The sequence below is a fragment of the Heloderma suspectum genome, chromosome 1 (genome assembly GCF_057233095.1).
Source record: "Heloderma suspectum isolate Gila_16-S chromosome 1, 16-S_ref, whole genome shotgun sequence".
Taxonomy (NCBI): Eukaryota; Metazoa; Chordata; class Lepidosauria; order Squamata; family Helodermatidae; genus Heloderma; species Heloderma suspectum.
In genome coordinates this window covers 435,706,993-435,721,471 of record NC_139458.1, presented here as the reverse complement: position 1 = coordinate 435,721,471, position 14,479 = coordinate 435,706,993, and the positions used below count along the sequence as shown (strand labels likewise).

Genomic DNA, 14,479 nt, shown 5'->3' with positions numbered 1-14,479 from the left:
CAATCACATTCTTGAGTTCCCTGAAGCACCATTGTGCTTCCTTTTCCCAGTGCATACGTAACTGGGCTCAGGAAACTGCTTATGATCCCTGAGCCCAGAATGATCTTAAATTCGGTGAATCACAGAGCTTTTTTCCAGTGTGTCCACTGTCCAGTGTCCCCAGTAGCATTTGGAACAGTCTTGGGCCCCTCCTTTGACATGTGCCCAATGTTTCCTTCTTCCACTTGCAGTACTATGCCTATCTGTATTCCTACGTGATGCCACAGGCCATCCGTGACATGGTAGACGAATACATCAACTGTGAGGATATTGCCATGAACTTCCTGGTCTCCCATATCACTAGGAAGCCACCTATCAAGGTAAGTGCCTGGCAGAATACCTGGAGGTTCAGTTTTTCTGGAAGAAAAGGCTATTTTTTTGAATTTGTATTTTAATGTCTTTAATCTTTTGTAGACCTCCCAGAGCACTTTGGCTAGTCGATGGTATAGAAATGTTAATAAATGGTGATCATCTGAACGTACGCGGCCAAGAGGAGTGGAACATTTAATCCAGTAAAGAGTTTGATTAATTGGCTCTAAAAACCCTTGACTAAAAAGATACCCTGGTTGTAACACTCCCATCACTCAGCGCTCCCAGTAAGGTTCCCCTCCAAACACCAAAGGAGGGGTGGGGGGAGTTACATTTATTGAAATGGTCCTTCAAGCAGGGTGGGGTTGGGGGATACTTTTAGGTGTGGCTGGCTGAACTAGTTGGATCAGCTTGCTACATGCGTCGCAGTCCTGACATACCCTAAATAGTCAAGGCCAGTAAGAATAGCTTAGGCAAGGAAATTCAGTCATCTGTCAAAGCCAAATTCCCTTAGCTTCTGCCTTTTATTAAAAGAAAGTGTTTAGGCTCTGAAACCTCAGCCTAAGCACAAGGAGATAAATAGGGTTTGTGTAACAAAAGCCTCCCCTGAAGCAGATGGAATGACCTACTTCTTTTCTGCACTTTCCCCAAGCTTCAAAATGTGTGCACGGAAGCTCAGGTGATCAGGATTCGCTAGCGGACAGTTAACTTTTTAGAGCCACGTGCGTGTTTGTGTGCGCGTGTTGTGTGTAATGCAAACCCCAGAAGTCCACTTCGATCTGAATCTGCTGATATTATCTATCTATTTATTTAATCAATTTTACCCCATTTATCTGTGACATTAATATTCAAAGCGGCTTTCAAATGTATATAGTAAAACATTATCAGAAAGTTCAGACAGACAAATGCAAGGAGGGAAAAAGCATGGTAATAGCAGCAGCTCATTAGAAACTATTATGACAGTTTAAGAAGCAGGAAATCACCAAGCATTAAAACCCCCACTTAAACAAAAGAAGCTTTCCAAGCCCATCTAGGTGCAGGAAGAGAGGTCGCCCGGCGACACTCCCTAGGAAGTGCGTTCCACCGTTCTGGCAACATCACCAAAAAGGCCCCGTCTCTCTAACAGTGACGGGATGTAGAGCCTTTGAAGCGGACTTTGGCTGGGGACAGGCTCACAGGGTAGAAGACAGCCCTTGAGCACCACCACCAGCTGGTTAGTACCAGCACTTTAATCTGAGCCCAGAAACAAATAGTGTACACAGTTCGGGCTCCCGGTTTTGGAGGGCCCTCGGGCAAGACATCGTCAGTGGGCCCCCTCCCTCAGTGAGCCTCCCTTCTCACCACCGTTGTCCCCAGCTGCTGCTGCTGCTTCTCCTCTTTCTCGTCACTTGCATGGTTGAGAGGCAGAGAGCCAGGGAGCAGGTAGGAAGTGGCATCTCCTGCTCGTCCTTCTCACCACCTCCATTGTCTGGGCCAGAGCAAGAGGCAGGTGAACAGGCAGGTTGCAATAGTGAGGAGGAGGAGCAACTCCAGGGGGCTCTTGCCAGTGGGCCCTTGCTGGGGGTGGGCCCTTGGCAAGTGCCCAACCATGCCTACCCTTGGCGGCGGCCCTGAATGCAGAGGACAAAGGATCAGAGTTACATGGTCCAACTGCCGGGCTCCAGTTAAACTCTGGCAGCCTTATTCTGGACTAATTGCAGCTTATGAACCATGTTCAAAGGCAGCCCCAGATAAAGGACATTTATTTATTTAATGTGTTTGTTTCCAGTCCAGTAACAAATGTTATCTGGGTGGCTTGCAATAAAAGTTAAAAACAGTTAAATGCAAAAGTGCCTTGAGTGCTATTTTTAGCATCAGGCTGGATATGAATTTAATAACATAAATGAATGAATAAATAATAACGAATAAGACCATAAATTCCAGTACAGCAAAACAACCACCATCCTGAAACAGAAGAGAACATCTATGCAACAGAGCAGCACCCGAAGTTCCACACATCTTAAAACTTCACAAATATCCAAAGGATCCATTAACTGCTAAAAGGTTTTAAGACTGAAAAGCCAGGAGGAATGCAGGGCAGGGGGACTGAAAACCAACGTCATTGGTTTCAGATTCTCACTCCCAGTTCACACCTGTTAAAACATCTTTTGACACTTCATCCCTGACTTTGGCCAGGATCCAAAGGAGGAGTGTGCACACACAGGGGAGCCGTGGAGTGTTGCTTCCCAATTTTGCTATAACTCTTCCCAATTTGCATCTTGCCTCTCCAGCTATGGGAGCCACAGCTGCAAAATAGTTGGGAAAGACCCCTCTGGCTACAGATGAAGCCTTCTGCTGTGCATACATATTTCTTCTTTGCATCCCATCTTCCCTCCCTCTTTCTCAGCAGATGTTGGGAGTACCTAATTCTGTAGGAGCAGCATCATTAAACAGGGATGCACCTTGAAATGGAAGGCCACAGGGAGCTGCCCCGAGCTCTCCATAGAAAGAACGCAATACAAAGAACAGTGATTGATTCCCCCAGGCATTTTAATTCCTCCATTATATAAAAACATCATTTTTTACCTCTATTTTGTGAACTGCCCAGAGAGTTCTGGCTTTTGGGTGGTATAGAAATGTAGATAGTAAGTATATAAATAATAGAATAAAGGGTGTATGTACATACATTTGCATATGGTTCTCAGTGTCTCCCATTGGATTCAGTGGGACAAATGGATAACAATTTGGGACACTACTCATAGGGGCAGGAATTCTTCAACCTTCCTGTCAACAATGATGGACCATTAGCTCTTTGGTATTACAGCTTCTCCTCCTCCTCCTCCTCCTCCTCCTCCCTTTTCTAGTAGCAAATTCATCAACTTTGCCTCCCCTCTCAACCTCCCAGGTTGTCTGAGCAAGACTAGTAAGTGGCTCCTCTGCCCTGCACAGTTCCATGCCTCTAGTTTCCTGGCGACAGCTTTTCCTTGCCTTCTTCTTCATCTTACCTATCTTTGATCTCTTTGCGCATCACCTCTGGTGATAGTGGCTAAGAGACTGAGCTACGCATTAAGATGTCCCTGATTCAAATCTCAGCCCTGCCATGAACTAACTCACTGGCTGGCCTTAAGCAAGCTGCTCTCTATTGAGCTCACTCCCCCTCCATCTGCAATATGGGTGTAATTATACTGACCTTTCATGCAGCTTTGTTTTATTTATTTATTTATTTATTTATTTATTAATCGCCCATCTGGCTGGTCACCCAGCCACTCTGGGCGATGTACAACAATAAAAAACAGTTTAAAACAATAAAATTCTACATTAAAAACATCATATTTCTAAAATTACCAGAACGGGTAGATGTTGTTAATTTGCACAATCCTGAGAACAGCCCCGAGCTTCCTTGGAGTCTTATTTGGACTGGGGACAGGGAGGGGAATTGGTCAGGGTACACGCTGCCCTTGGTGTGGGGGTCAGGGTCCCCAAAGCATGGGGTCAGGCTGCATCTTCAGAACCCTTTTCATTCAACAGTGTCATCGCTGACCTTCCTCTCCAGCAAAGTCTTTCGGTCAGCTTGGGTAACTGCTTTGACCTTTGAGGGCTGCTCTGCAGCCTGAGCGGGCAAGAAGAAGAGGCTTGGCACTGGAGCTGGGCGCACTGGAGTGTCTGTGAGGTCACCGCCAGGCGTGTTGTCTCCCTTCGCTAAACACGAGTCTTCTCGGGAAAGGGCAATTACCGGGCAGGGGGAGGCGATCCCTTGGCTTCCGGGAGTCACCATCAGGGCAATGCATCTCCCCCCCGCCACAGCTTCAGTATGTGTGTGCCCACGTACACTCCTGAGGAGGGGCAAGAGAAGCCAGAAGCTTTTGAGAAACAGGACCATCCCATTCTCCCCAGCAGAGCTGCAGCAGCAGGCAGCCAGCTTGGGAGAGCTTGGTTGATACATGCACAGGGGTGGGGAGGCCCTGGGTGCCGGGGCGGCAGCATCGAGGCTGGCATGTCAGCAAAGCCGGCCGCTTAGCTGATTCAGTTGGTCTGTGGCCAGCTCGGAGCCTGGCTGCCTTTTCCATTCATCACATCCAAGGTTGCCCATGTAGGCCTGGTCCACACTCTTAAAAGAATTCTGGAGCTGCTCTGGAGATGGAGGAGACCGTAGAGCCATCAGCCCTTTCTCACCCGCCCCGCACCCTAGAGGTAAACCATTTCCAAAGGATCCAAAACCCAGAGTTGGGCATAACCTTTATTAGGACCGGTTCAAAGTCCACAAAATGGTGCAAACTTCTGAGTTCTCCAGAACAATTCCTCTTGTACCACCTAGCCTGACTGAAAGTTCTGAAGAACTCAAAAGCCTGCACCATTTTGTGGAATTCGGATTGGTCCTAATAAAAGTATTGCTCAACTGTGGATGTTGGATTTCTTTCTCGTGGCCCAGCACGGCTCCCTTTGTTTTTGCTTTTGTGACTTTCCAAAGGAGGCTGGGACACCACTCATGGGAGGGGGGTGCATTTGCTTTTCATAGCCCTAAAGTCAGAAGCGTCCCACCAGGCACTCATCACGAGCCTTTGAGTGGGGCCTGGAGTAGTTCTTTGAATCCTGGCTCTTGTGCCTGACCTGCTCAGGACTTCTTCGCTTAGAGCGAATGGCGGGGAAATTCGTTGTCTGGAAGATCACAACGGGAGGGTCCTTTCCTCAGCTTTAAACTTTGGGCCACTGAATCTGCTTGCGTGAGCTGCTGCTTAGCTCGGTTGGGGTGCGCTCAGGGACTCCGTCCTCCTCCTGGTTGACCCTCTTTCCTGCTCCCTTGTGCCCAGGTGACTTCCCGCTGGACTTTCCGTTGCCCTGGCTGCCCTCAGGCCCTTTCCCACGACGACTCCCACTTCCACGAGCGGCACAAGTGCATCAACTTCTTTGTCAGAGTCTACGGCTACATGCCCTTGCTGTACACCCAGTTCCGTGTGGACTCGGTCCTCTTCAAGACCCGGCTGCCCCACGACAAGACGAAATGTTTCAAGTTCATCTAGTCTTGGAGGCCTTGGCTGCAGACGTCCAGAATGTGCCAGGGGGCAAGGAAGGTGCCTTCGAGACCCCCCCTCCCCGGAACAGGCGCTTCTTTCTCTCTGCCCAAGTAGGGACGCAGTCATGGATTCCTCATCCGCGCGAGCCCCACCGGACCTGTATGGCGCGGGGTCCCATTTACAGACTCTGCCGGGAATCGCATACTGGGGGTGGGTGGGAAACAGAGACTTTGCTTAGTTCCCCAGCTAGTGAGCTATCCAAGGGCAGAGCTGGGGTTTTTAAAATATTAATTATTTAAAATGGAAGTGTTTTAGATATGCCTTGCAAGGCTTTCTATTTTTTTCGACAGGGCGGGGAGGGGGGGTTATTTTTGTTTTGTACCCGGCCCATATTTTGCTTGGGGAGAAGGAGAGACCCAAGGAAGCCCCATACTCCTGGATGACCCCGTGTGCTCTGGGAGGGTGGGGGGTGGCCCCCAGAGGCCCTTAGATGCTTGCTACTTGGTCTGTCATGCTTAAGATTTGATTGGGATTTCACGGAGGAAATGGTGGATTCTTCCTTTGGAAAACTCCTCTGCTCCTTTCCCCATGCTGTGGCTGCTAAGGCGCTCGCTGCTGCTGGCAAGCATCCGCCTGTACCGTGGTGGAGCAGAGTCCCTCCTCCAGGACCAGCCGCCTGCCTGTCCCACGTGCCTGCTGATGGATTACACTGCAGCCCCCTTCCATGGTGACTTCACAGTCGGTGTACAGCAGCTTTCCCCCAAATAGCTTCCTCCAGATGCTTCGTACTGCAACTCCCATAATTCCGGGAATTCTGGGAGTTGTGCAGTACAGCACATCTGGAGCACGCTAGGTTGGGGAAGGCTCATCTGCACACCCCGTTCCAGCCCAGTGGTGCTTTTCCGACTGCCGATGCCTTGCGGGGGTGTGTGCGTGAAAACGCCTGGAGCCCCTTCTCCTGCTCTCTCCTCCCCAACGCTGTTTCTTCTTTCCCAGCCCATGTGAACCTTGGTGAAACTTTGCTGCCCTCTGGAAGTCTTGGCTCAAAAGACTTCGCGTTACTTAGCCCTGGGAAGGGGAGCGTGCTGTTCTCCGGTCCTTGTGGGACTGCAACTCCTGTCGTCCCTCACTGTTGGCTATGCTGGCAGGGACTCTTGTGAGTTGCAGTCCAGCAGCTGGACTACACATCCGCCAGCCTTGTGGAAAATGTTTGTCTTGTGTGTGAAAGCAATGGTGATGCGACGGGGCTGCACTCCGCAACCCTTTAAAAGGAGGTTTACTGCAAAAGGGGTATGTGGGGGTGTTGCTGCTTTAATCCTTTTGATGTGGCCTCTTAGTGATTCTGTCACAATTCTCTCTGACACAAGCATGTGTGCACGCACACGTGCACACACACAGCTTTCTTGTCCTCCTTTATGGGCTCAGGGGTCTGTGCTGTCTTTCAGGCAAAAGGTGTCCTTCGCTTGCTGATGAAAGGTGCCCGAAATCCATTCTCTGTCAGCAGCCCTGCAGACCACGCCTGTCCTCGGGACATCTCTCCCCAAGATACACACACAAAAAATGCCTTTGGGGAGCTGCTAGGCACCCAGCATGGGACACGGCTTGCCACCGTCCTTGAGAACATTTACCCCATCGTGCTTTCAGCCCACGGGGTGCCGCTTCTCAAAGGTGCTCCCTCCAGCATGTGTTCACAGGCCACCAATGAAGTCTTTGCCAAACTAGAAAACCAAGTGCAGCTGTTTGCTGATTTCCCCCTCCCCTCCTGCTTCACTTCAGTTCTTCTTTTTCTCCGTGAGAAAGGGGATGATAAAATACCCGCATTCGCTTGCCATCCATCAAAGCTAACAGTCCCATTCTACAGTCACCACACCCGCCTTCTCCAGCCTGGTTCCCACCAGATGCCTTGGACTGCAACTCTTAGCATCCTCATCTGGCATCTTGCTTCACTCTAGCTGGGAAAAAGCATCAAGCAGAACCAGTTCTGACTGGTTCTGACTGAAACCCAGAGCGGATGCACTACCCCACTGACATTGGAGTCACCAGCCTCCGCCAGCATCAAGGTACTTCCATAAGGGCACAATCCTATGTATGTTTAGGCAGAAAAAAGTCCTGCAACTCCCAGCATTCCCCAGCCAGCACGTTGGCTGGGGAATGCTGGGAGTTGTAGGCCTTTTTTCTGTCTAAACATGCATAGCATTGCATCCTGAGTTACTCACCTGCCTGCTGGGCCGAGCACTGCCACTTGTTTCCCTAATGCATTTTCACCTCTGTTACATGTTGAGCTCATGCCTACTCTAACGGTACTGTGTTTCTGCTGCCACAGCGATTCCTCATCCTGCTCTGCCTTTGCTGTGCTGGTTGCAGCAAAGCCAGTTTGGGCCCGCAGTAGATACAGGCGTGGATCCAGCCACGCTCTTTCCCTCTTGGTGCTCACCGAGCGGAGGCTCCACTTTTCGCTTGATGAGTGTACAGTTCAAGCGCATGGGCACGCATGCCCTTTCAAATGGTATCAGCTACCTTAAAAATGGGTGCATTTGAGATTTTTAAAGTATCTACTGGGATTGTGTTCCTCATCACCTTGATTTTATGACTAGTCCAAATCATGACTTTTACCAAATATGTTTGCAGGCTAAGGTGGAGTCTGGCTAGGCCGTCCCCTGCTCGTTCTTCTGCCAGGGGAAACGGTCCTGTTGATGATCAGAGCCTTCCTTCGGGCTGGTCGTTCCACAGTCCTCGCTAGAAGGTGTTTCCAGTGATCATGACAAGAGGAGAAGGAAGTGGTTGTGCGAATCTCCCTTTCCCCTGTGCTTGAAGCAAACCGCTGGGTTTCCCCACACCTGCAACATCCATATTAATAACATTCCACCCGCAATTCTGCCATATTCTTTATTCTCTGTCAAAATGGCAGTTCTGCTTTTTGTCTCTTGGAGATGATGGGAAGATGTGGGGGCTGTGTCAAGGGGGGGGGCTCCTGTTCCAGTGCATTCTGGAATCCCAACAGCTGACAGTGTGTGGTGCTCACCTCCCATTTTATCTCTGTTCCCCGCCACCCCCAGCTCCCAACATCCGTCACTGGCCCTGCATCCCCTGCCGCGAGGGACATGTTTAAAAGCTCTGTGAGCACCAAATTTTAAATGGTGGTTTAAAAAACAAAGAGTGGGAGGGAGGGATCGACAACCCTGACACGAGCACAATATTCATATGTTGAGTTTTGTAAAAGGACAAAATAAACTCGGAGGTTAACTTGAACATGTCTGTCCCACTGTTTGCCTCCTGTGGTGGAAGGAAGCTCTCTATGGAGGCGAGGCCAGGAGTGCTGGGCCCATGCGCATCGTGCTGGACGAGACCTTACCGCCAGGCTCGTGCCGGTGGTGCCACATCTGCCCAACATTGACCGTGCTGCTTAATCCGAAATGGTCTCAGAACATCGTTGAGCCATTGCAGTTCTCTCTTTATTCTATCTATTTATTTATTTATTACGACTACGACTTCTACTACTACAGTGGTGGTGGGGGTGGTAGCAGTGGTAATAGCAATAGTAATTGTGAAAATTCTCAGATACCAAGTTAAAAGGATACATTTATTTATTTATTTATTTATTTATTGTCCATCTGGCTGGTCACCCGGCCACTCTGGGTGATGTACAACAATAGAAACAGTTTAAAACAATAAAATTCTACATTAAAAACGTATTTCTAAGAATACCCTTACCCACCCCAAATGCCTCCCTGAACAACCACGTTTTTAATGCGTGGCAGAAGCTCATTAAAGAGGGGGCATGGCAGAGTTCCCTAGGGAGAGAGTTCCACAGAGTGGGGGACACCACAGAGAAGGCCCTCTCCCTCGTCCTCACCAGCCTAGCTGTCCTGGCTGATGGGACAGAGAGAAGGCCATCCGAGGCTGATCTTGTTAAGCGGCCTCTCTGGTGCTGCTGGAGGTGCTCCTTGAGGTAGGCTGGGCTGGAACCATGTAGGGTTTTAAAGGTCAAAACCAACACCTTGAATTTGGCCCAGAAAACAACTGGTAACCAGTGCAACTCCTTCAGCACTGGAGTGATGTGATCTCGCTGGCAGCGGCCTAAAAGTCTACTATAGACTTTTGGGAAGTAACATAGGGAACTGCCTTATACAGAGTCAGATTGTCTTGCTTGGTATTGTCTACCATCTGACTGGCAATGGCTAGAATACATCCAAGTGTCTCTTGCAGTTCGCCACAGTACATCTGTCTATCTGCTTTCATGTCGGTAGAAAATATTGTTCTGCCCTTTGCAATTTCGGCCGCCTCCCAGGAGTCCCTGAAGTGTGTTGCAGTGTACCTAAGAGGATGCTACCTTCCGTTGTACCCATATCTCTGCAATTGCTTATTGGTCAGGGACATGGAGAGTGAGACTGCAAGAAATAAATTACACCAAGCAGGCAGCAAAAGAACTCCGATTACTGATAAACAGACTCATCTGTCGCTGGCAGAGCGAATGCAGTTCACAGGAGTTTTTGCAAAGGCACGTTTCATAGGAAAGAACTCTAGAGAGATGCTCTTGGATTCAGCTTTTCATTAAATGCCCAAGGCAGCCCCTTAAAGAAAACATTCCAAGACTCCCAGGATGGGTGGCTTTAACCGTTGCAGCAATTCCAAACAGCAGGTTTTGCTGGAACAGGTGAACACAGACACCCCTCTGAAGGTTTCCCAACAGGACCTGGAGGAGACGAGTATGTGCGCGCACACGCACATGCGGAGTTTTGAGCTGGGGATGGAATGGGGAAAGAGGTGTTCGGCTGCAGAAATGATGGCATTTTCTAGATTGAGGTGAGAAACGACAAATCCACCATCAGAATTTCTGCCATCAGAAGAACAGTGCACAGGACCAAAAAATAAAACGTTGGATAACGAAAGAGGCTGTTTCACACCTCGTCTAGAGAGTTATGGGTTGTAAGGTCTGATGTCATCGGCCCCTTTTCTGTCAAGGTAAGTAGTTCTGTCTTGCCAGGAGGTGGGTCCATGTCTGGGATTTTGTGATATTTTCCACTTTGTGGAAGGTATTCCACTTTGGCTTTGGGGGGTTTTCTAATGGTCCAACACAGCTACTTATGGTTTGTTTGTTTCGTGGTTAATCTCTACAGAGAAGAAAAAAAAATTCCAGTCCAAGTGCATATCCTGGAACCTGAAAACAAGACAGCCAATTTTTAAGAGAGAGGAGTATTAAACATGAGTGGTTGCTGCATTTGTCTGTAGCGATGGAACTTCTCCAGCACTACGGAGAGGGGAGGGGGAGAGGATCAAACCAGCCCTCAAAGAGATTTTTTTTGCAACTGCAGAGTCTCGGTGCAAAGTGTCAAATGGTTCTGTTCAGCAGGAGATGCCTTTGCAAGAAAACAGCAAGGCGATTCACAATGCTGTGTGGGAGTGAAGAAGTGTTAGCAAATGGGACGGATGTATCCTGATTAACCCATCTTTGCATCAGTAGGGATGGTTTCCGGTGTTGCTGAAATAATCAAGAAGGCAGGGGAGCTTTTAGTCTTCCGTCTTTAAGGGTGACCTAAAAGTAATTTCAAATAAATATATTCCTCTACAACCAGACCTAATTTTGGAGAAAGGACAAGCTTTACGTAATTCACATTGCAATCCGTACTCCAGCCTTCTCCCAATCTGGTGCCCTCCAGATATGTCAGACTACAACTCCCATCACACCCAGTCAGCATGGCCATTGAATGGTTTGGAGGATAAAGGCTTAAGGAATTTAGAGTGGATTCATCACTTGTATTGAGAACCATTCTATGAAGTAATCCTGGGGCGAAGGAACCAAAGTTGTATATTCATAGTGGAAACATTGTTTTTGCAATACCTTATTTGTTACATTTGAAGAAGGGTTATATTGATTGATTGATTGATTGCATTTATATCCCGCCTTTTTTCCTCTTGCAAGGAACCCAAGGCGGCTTACATTATCCTCCTCCTCTCTGTTTTATCCTCACAACAACAACCCTGTGAGGTAGGTTGGGCTGAGAGTCTCTGACGGGCCCAAAGCCACCCAATGAGCTTCCATGGTTGAGTGGGGACTAGAACCCAGATCTCCCAGCTCCCAGTCCAGCACTCTCACCACTACACCACACTGGAAGGGTTATATTTCTGTTCACCTAAACTGCTTTTAACTGGTCATCTACTTTCATACGTTCGAAAGCATGTACATTATTCTCTGTTCCCCAGCCCCCTGCAATTCTTTGGTCTAACAGTTTTTTAAAGGTTTTCTTGATTTGTATCTGCCTGCACAATGATAGGTATCTCCACAGACATCTGACTCTGATCCTCTCTCAAGATTGCCAGGGAGGGGGGGGGGAGACACCACCCCTTTTTAGACACCAGCTACATCAAATGAAGCACACAACTCTGAAAACCATCTTTTTAGGGTGCAATCCTATGCGCGTTTAGACAGAAAAAAGTCCTATAATCCAGCTATGCTGGCTGGGGAATGCTGGGAGCTGTAGGACTTTTTTCTGTCCAAACACACACAGGATTGTGCCCTTCATGGTTGTAATATCTATGAGGAGGGTCAATCAGTTACCATTATTCCGTGACCCACCTAATCTAGATTTCTCTATAGATACAATGGTCTTTTGCGCGTAATTGAAGCATCCTCTGATAGTAGTATCAGGGTTTTCAAAAATGTGAATCAATTGACCACATTGCAAGTGTTCATTGTAGATCAACAGTCATGGCAAAAGAGGGTTGTGTCTGTTGGGTCCATGGAGGTTATTTTAATTTTTTACAGAAGCAGGATACCCAAGAGACCTCACAGTTACTTTTAGGGCACAATGGTTCAAAAGGAGACAGTAATGCTATTTAACATTGATATGGCCTTTTCTAATCTTCATAGTACTTCATTAATATCTGCTCTACACCAACCAGGCAAAAACATGTTGGTGGGGATTATGGGAGCTGTAGTCCAACACAACTGGAGGGTGCCAGGTTGAGGAAAGCTGGTGTAGAGAGCATGGTCGGCAGTCAGCGGGCCTTGTAAAACATGAACATGATCGAGTAGCTCTGTTGACATAATTGTGCAGATGGTGAGTCTTCCTCCAAGGTCTGAAGCTAGCCTCGGTCCGTGACAAAGACAACAGGGTCCACTCATGGTGTACATGCGGTTCTAGCTGCCTGCTGCATGCATCCACGCAACCCACCCTCCTTTCGAGCTCCAAAGAAAAGGGGATGGGGTAGGGAAAAACAGACCTTAAATTAAAAATGGATCATAAATTACCTCCTTGGAGTGAAGCTGGCATTTAATGTAATGCTCTCAGTTAATATAATCTTTGACATCCACACGGATGCTTTGCAGGCAACTCAGGCAAGAGGGGGCTGAGCAATGCAGGCTGAGATTACGCTGGTTTGCAATCACATTGTTTATTTTAAGCAAGTTTATTTGCCAGCTAAGCATCCTTTGTTCTTTTAAATAAAGACCAGATGGTTATATTCCAAATAAGGTCGACATCGCTGGAGAGGAGTTCTCTGCGTCATCTAAAGGACCGATTGGGAGGGGTCGACCCTTCCCACTGGAGCAGGGCTTAAAATGGCACAGACACACTCATGTTCGGCGTGGCCAAGCCCTGCGAGACGAAGCCTGGCAGAAGCTTCTGCTGCATATTTGTGAATGCTCAGAATGGGGTTGTGGTAGGGCACAAACTGCTGGGTGTTGTGTCTGTGTGTGAGAGAGAGGGGAGGGCTGAAGGGAAAAAAACACAGATGCAGAGAAAACACACACACACTTCCTTGGCAGCGGGTGGAATCCCCCCCTCCCAGCCATTTTTCAGCAGTGCAGCTCCCTGCCCCTCTCCCCATCAAGTGACTGGAGTCATTTCTCCATTCACTTGCATGGGAGAGGGGAAGCTGCATTTCTGGAAAATGGCTTGGGAGAAGCTCATGCCTGCCAAGAGCCCTGTTGCCCCAATGGTACTCTATGGGGCTTCTCCCCCCCCCCACTGTTTCTTGACAGCACAGCTGACCTGCCTCCCCCCCCCCCAATCCAATTGAATGGAGAAGTAGGTCCATTCACTTGCATTCTGGGGGGGGGGGCAGCAGGAGGCAGTGAGAGCTGGCAGGTGCCTCAGCACAGCCTCATGGATGCAGTGGCACCTGCAGGTCCTGCCTTGGGGGCACCAGGCCTAATCCTGTCATTCCGTTTTGAGTAGAACAACAGTCCTTCATACTCTTATGTCACTGTGGGCTTCTTCAGACAGAGCTTTTATCCTGCTGTTGAGATTGCTCACTCACGGAAGTTTGCGGGTCCTGTTCATGACGTCGTCAACCTCCAGGGCACATCCAGGGGTATTTCCTGGTTATTCCATGTTAAAAACAACCGGAGGAAATGAGAAATGAGGAAATGAGGTATCAAAAGATCTCGGATTGTTATGCTTCTAAAGCAGCCACTAGATGGCGCTGTGTCATTGAGTTCTGTGGAAGCTTGAAATTAAGCGCTTCTGGTCCCAGCAATCCCGTGGTCGCTGTCTGGGAGCCCGCAGTAAACACGGAAAGGCTCCACGACGGGAGGACTGCGGATTTCTTCTTTAATGTAAAGGCAGCCTGTTAGTTTGGATGCGTCTGTCCTGCAAGCTTAAATGGGCACTGTTCATCTTGGAGACCAAGGTTCAAGCACCCAACATTCCCTTGGCCATGGACTCGCTGGGTGGCCTTTGTCCCCTCTAAGCCTCAGTTCCTCATCTGTAGTGGTGTGGTGGTGACTTCACCTGAAAAGGTCAAGGAGGTTGTAAAGCATTTTGTGAATCAAAAGGATTGTGGACTCTCTGTAAGGCATGCAATAGTTTCCTAAGGGAATAAGGTATGGCCCTAAAGCAGGATGTGGTGTACTTTGCCCTAAAAAAAATAAAAGAAAAACTAAATCAAAACTGTAGCAGAACCCTGTGCTCTGTGTTATGCCATGCAATTGCATAATTTGGATATATATTTTCCTGCTTCTGCTTGTCATGTAGAGGAGCAGGGCACCAAAACATGGATTTGTCAAGAACAAATCCTGCCAGACGAATCGGATCTCATTTTTTGATCAAGTAACCTCCCTTCTGGACTGTGGGAATGCTGTGGACATCATATACCTCGACTTCAGCAAAGCTTTCGACAAAGTGCCCCATGATCTCCTG

At 48.5% G+C, this 14,479-nt stretch overlaps 1 protein-coding gene across 6 annotated transcripts in view; it reads left to right on the top strand.

Moving 5' to 3' along the window:
• EXTL3 (exostosin like glycosyltransferase 3) overlaps window positions 1-14,479 on the top strand; it is a 154,561-nt gene extending 140,082 nt beyond the window's left edge. For all 6 annotated transcript variants that reach the window (XM_084829464.1, XM_084829460.1, XM_084829461.1 and 3 more), the window contains 2 exons: window positions 231-359; window positions 5,136-14,479. In XM_084829464.1, coding sequence (XP_084685590.1) covers window positions 231-359; window positions 5,136-5,345 — 339 coding nt within the window. In that variant the 3' untranslated portion in view covers window positions 5,346-14,479. The remainder of the gene's footprint in view (window positions 1-230; window positions 360-5,135) is intronic.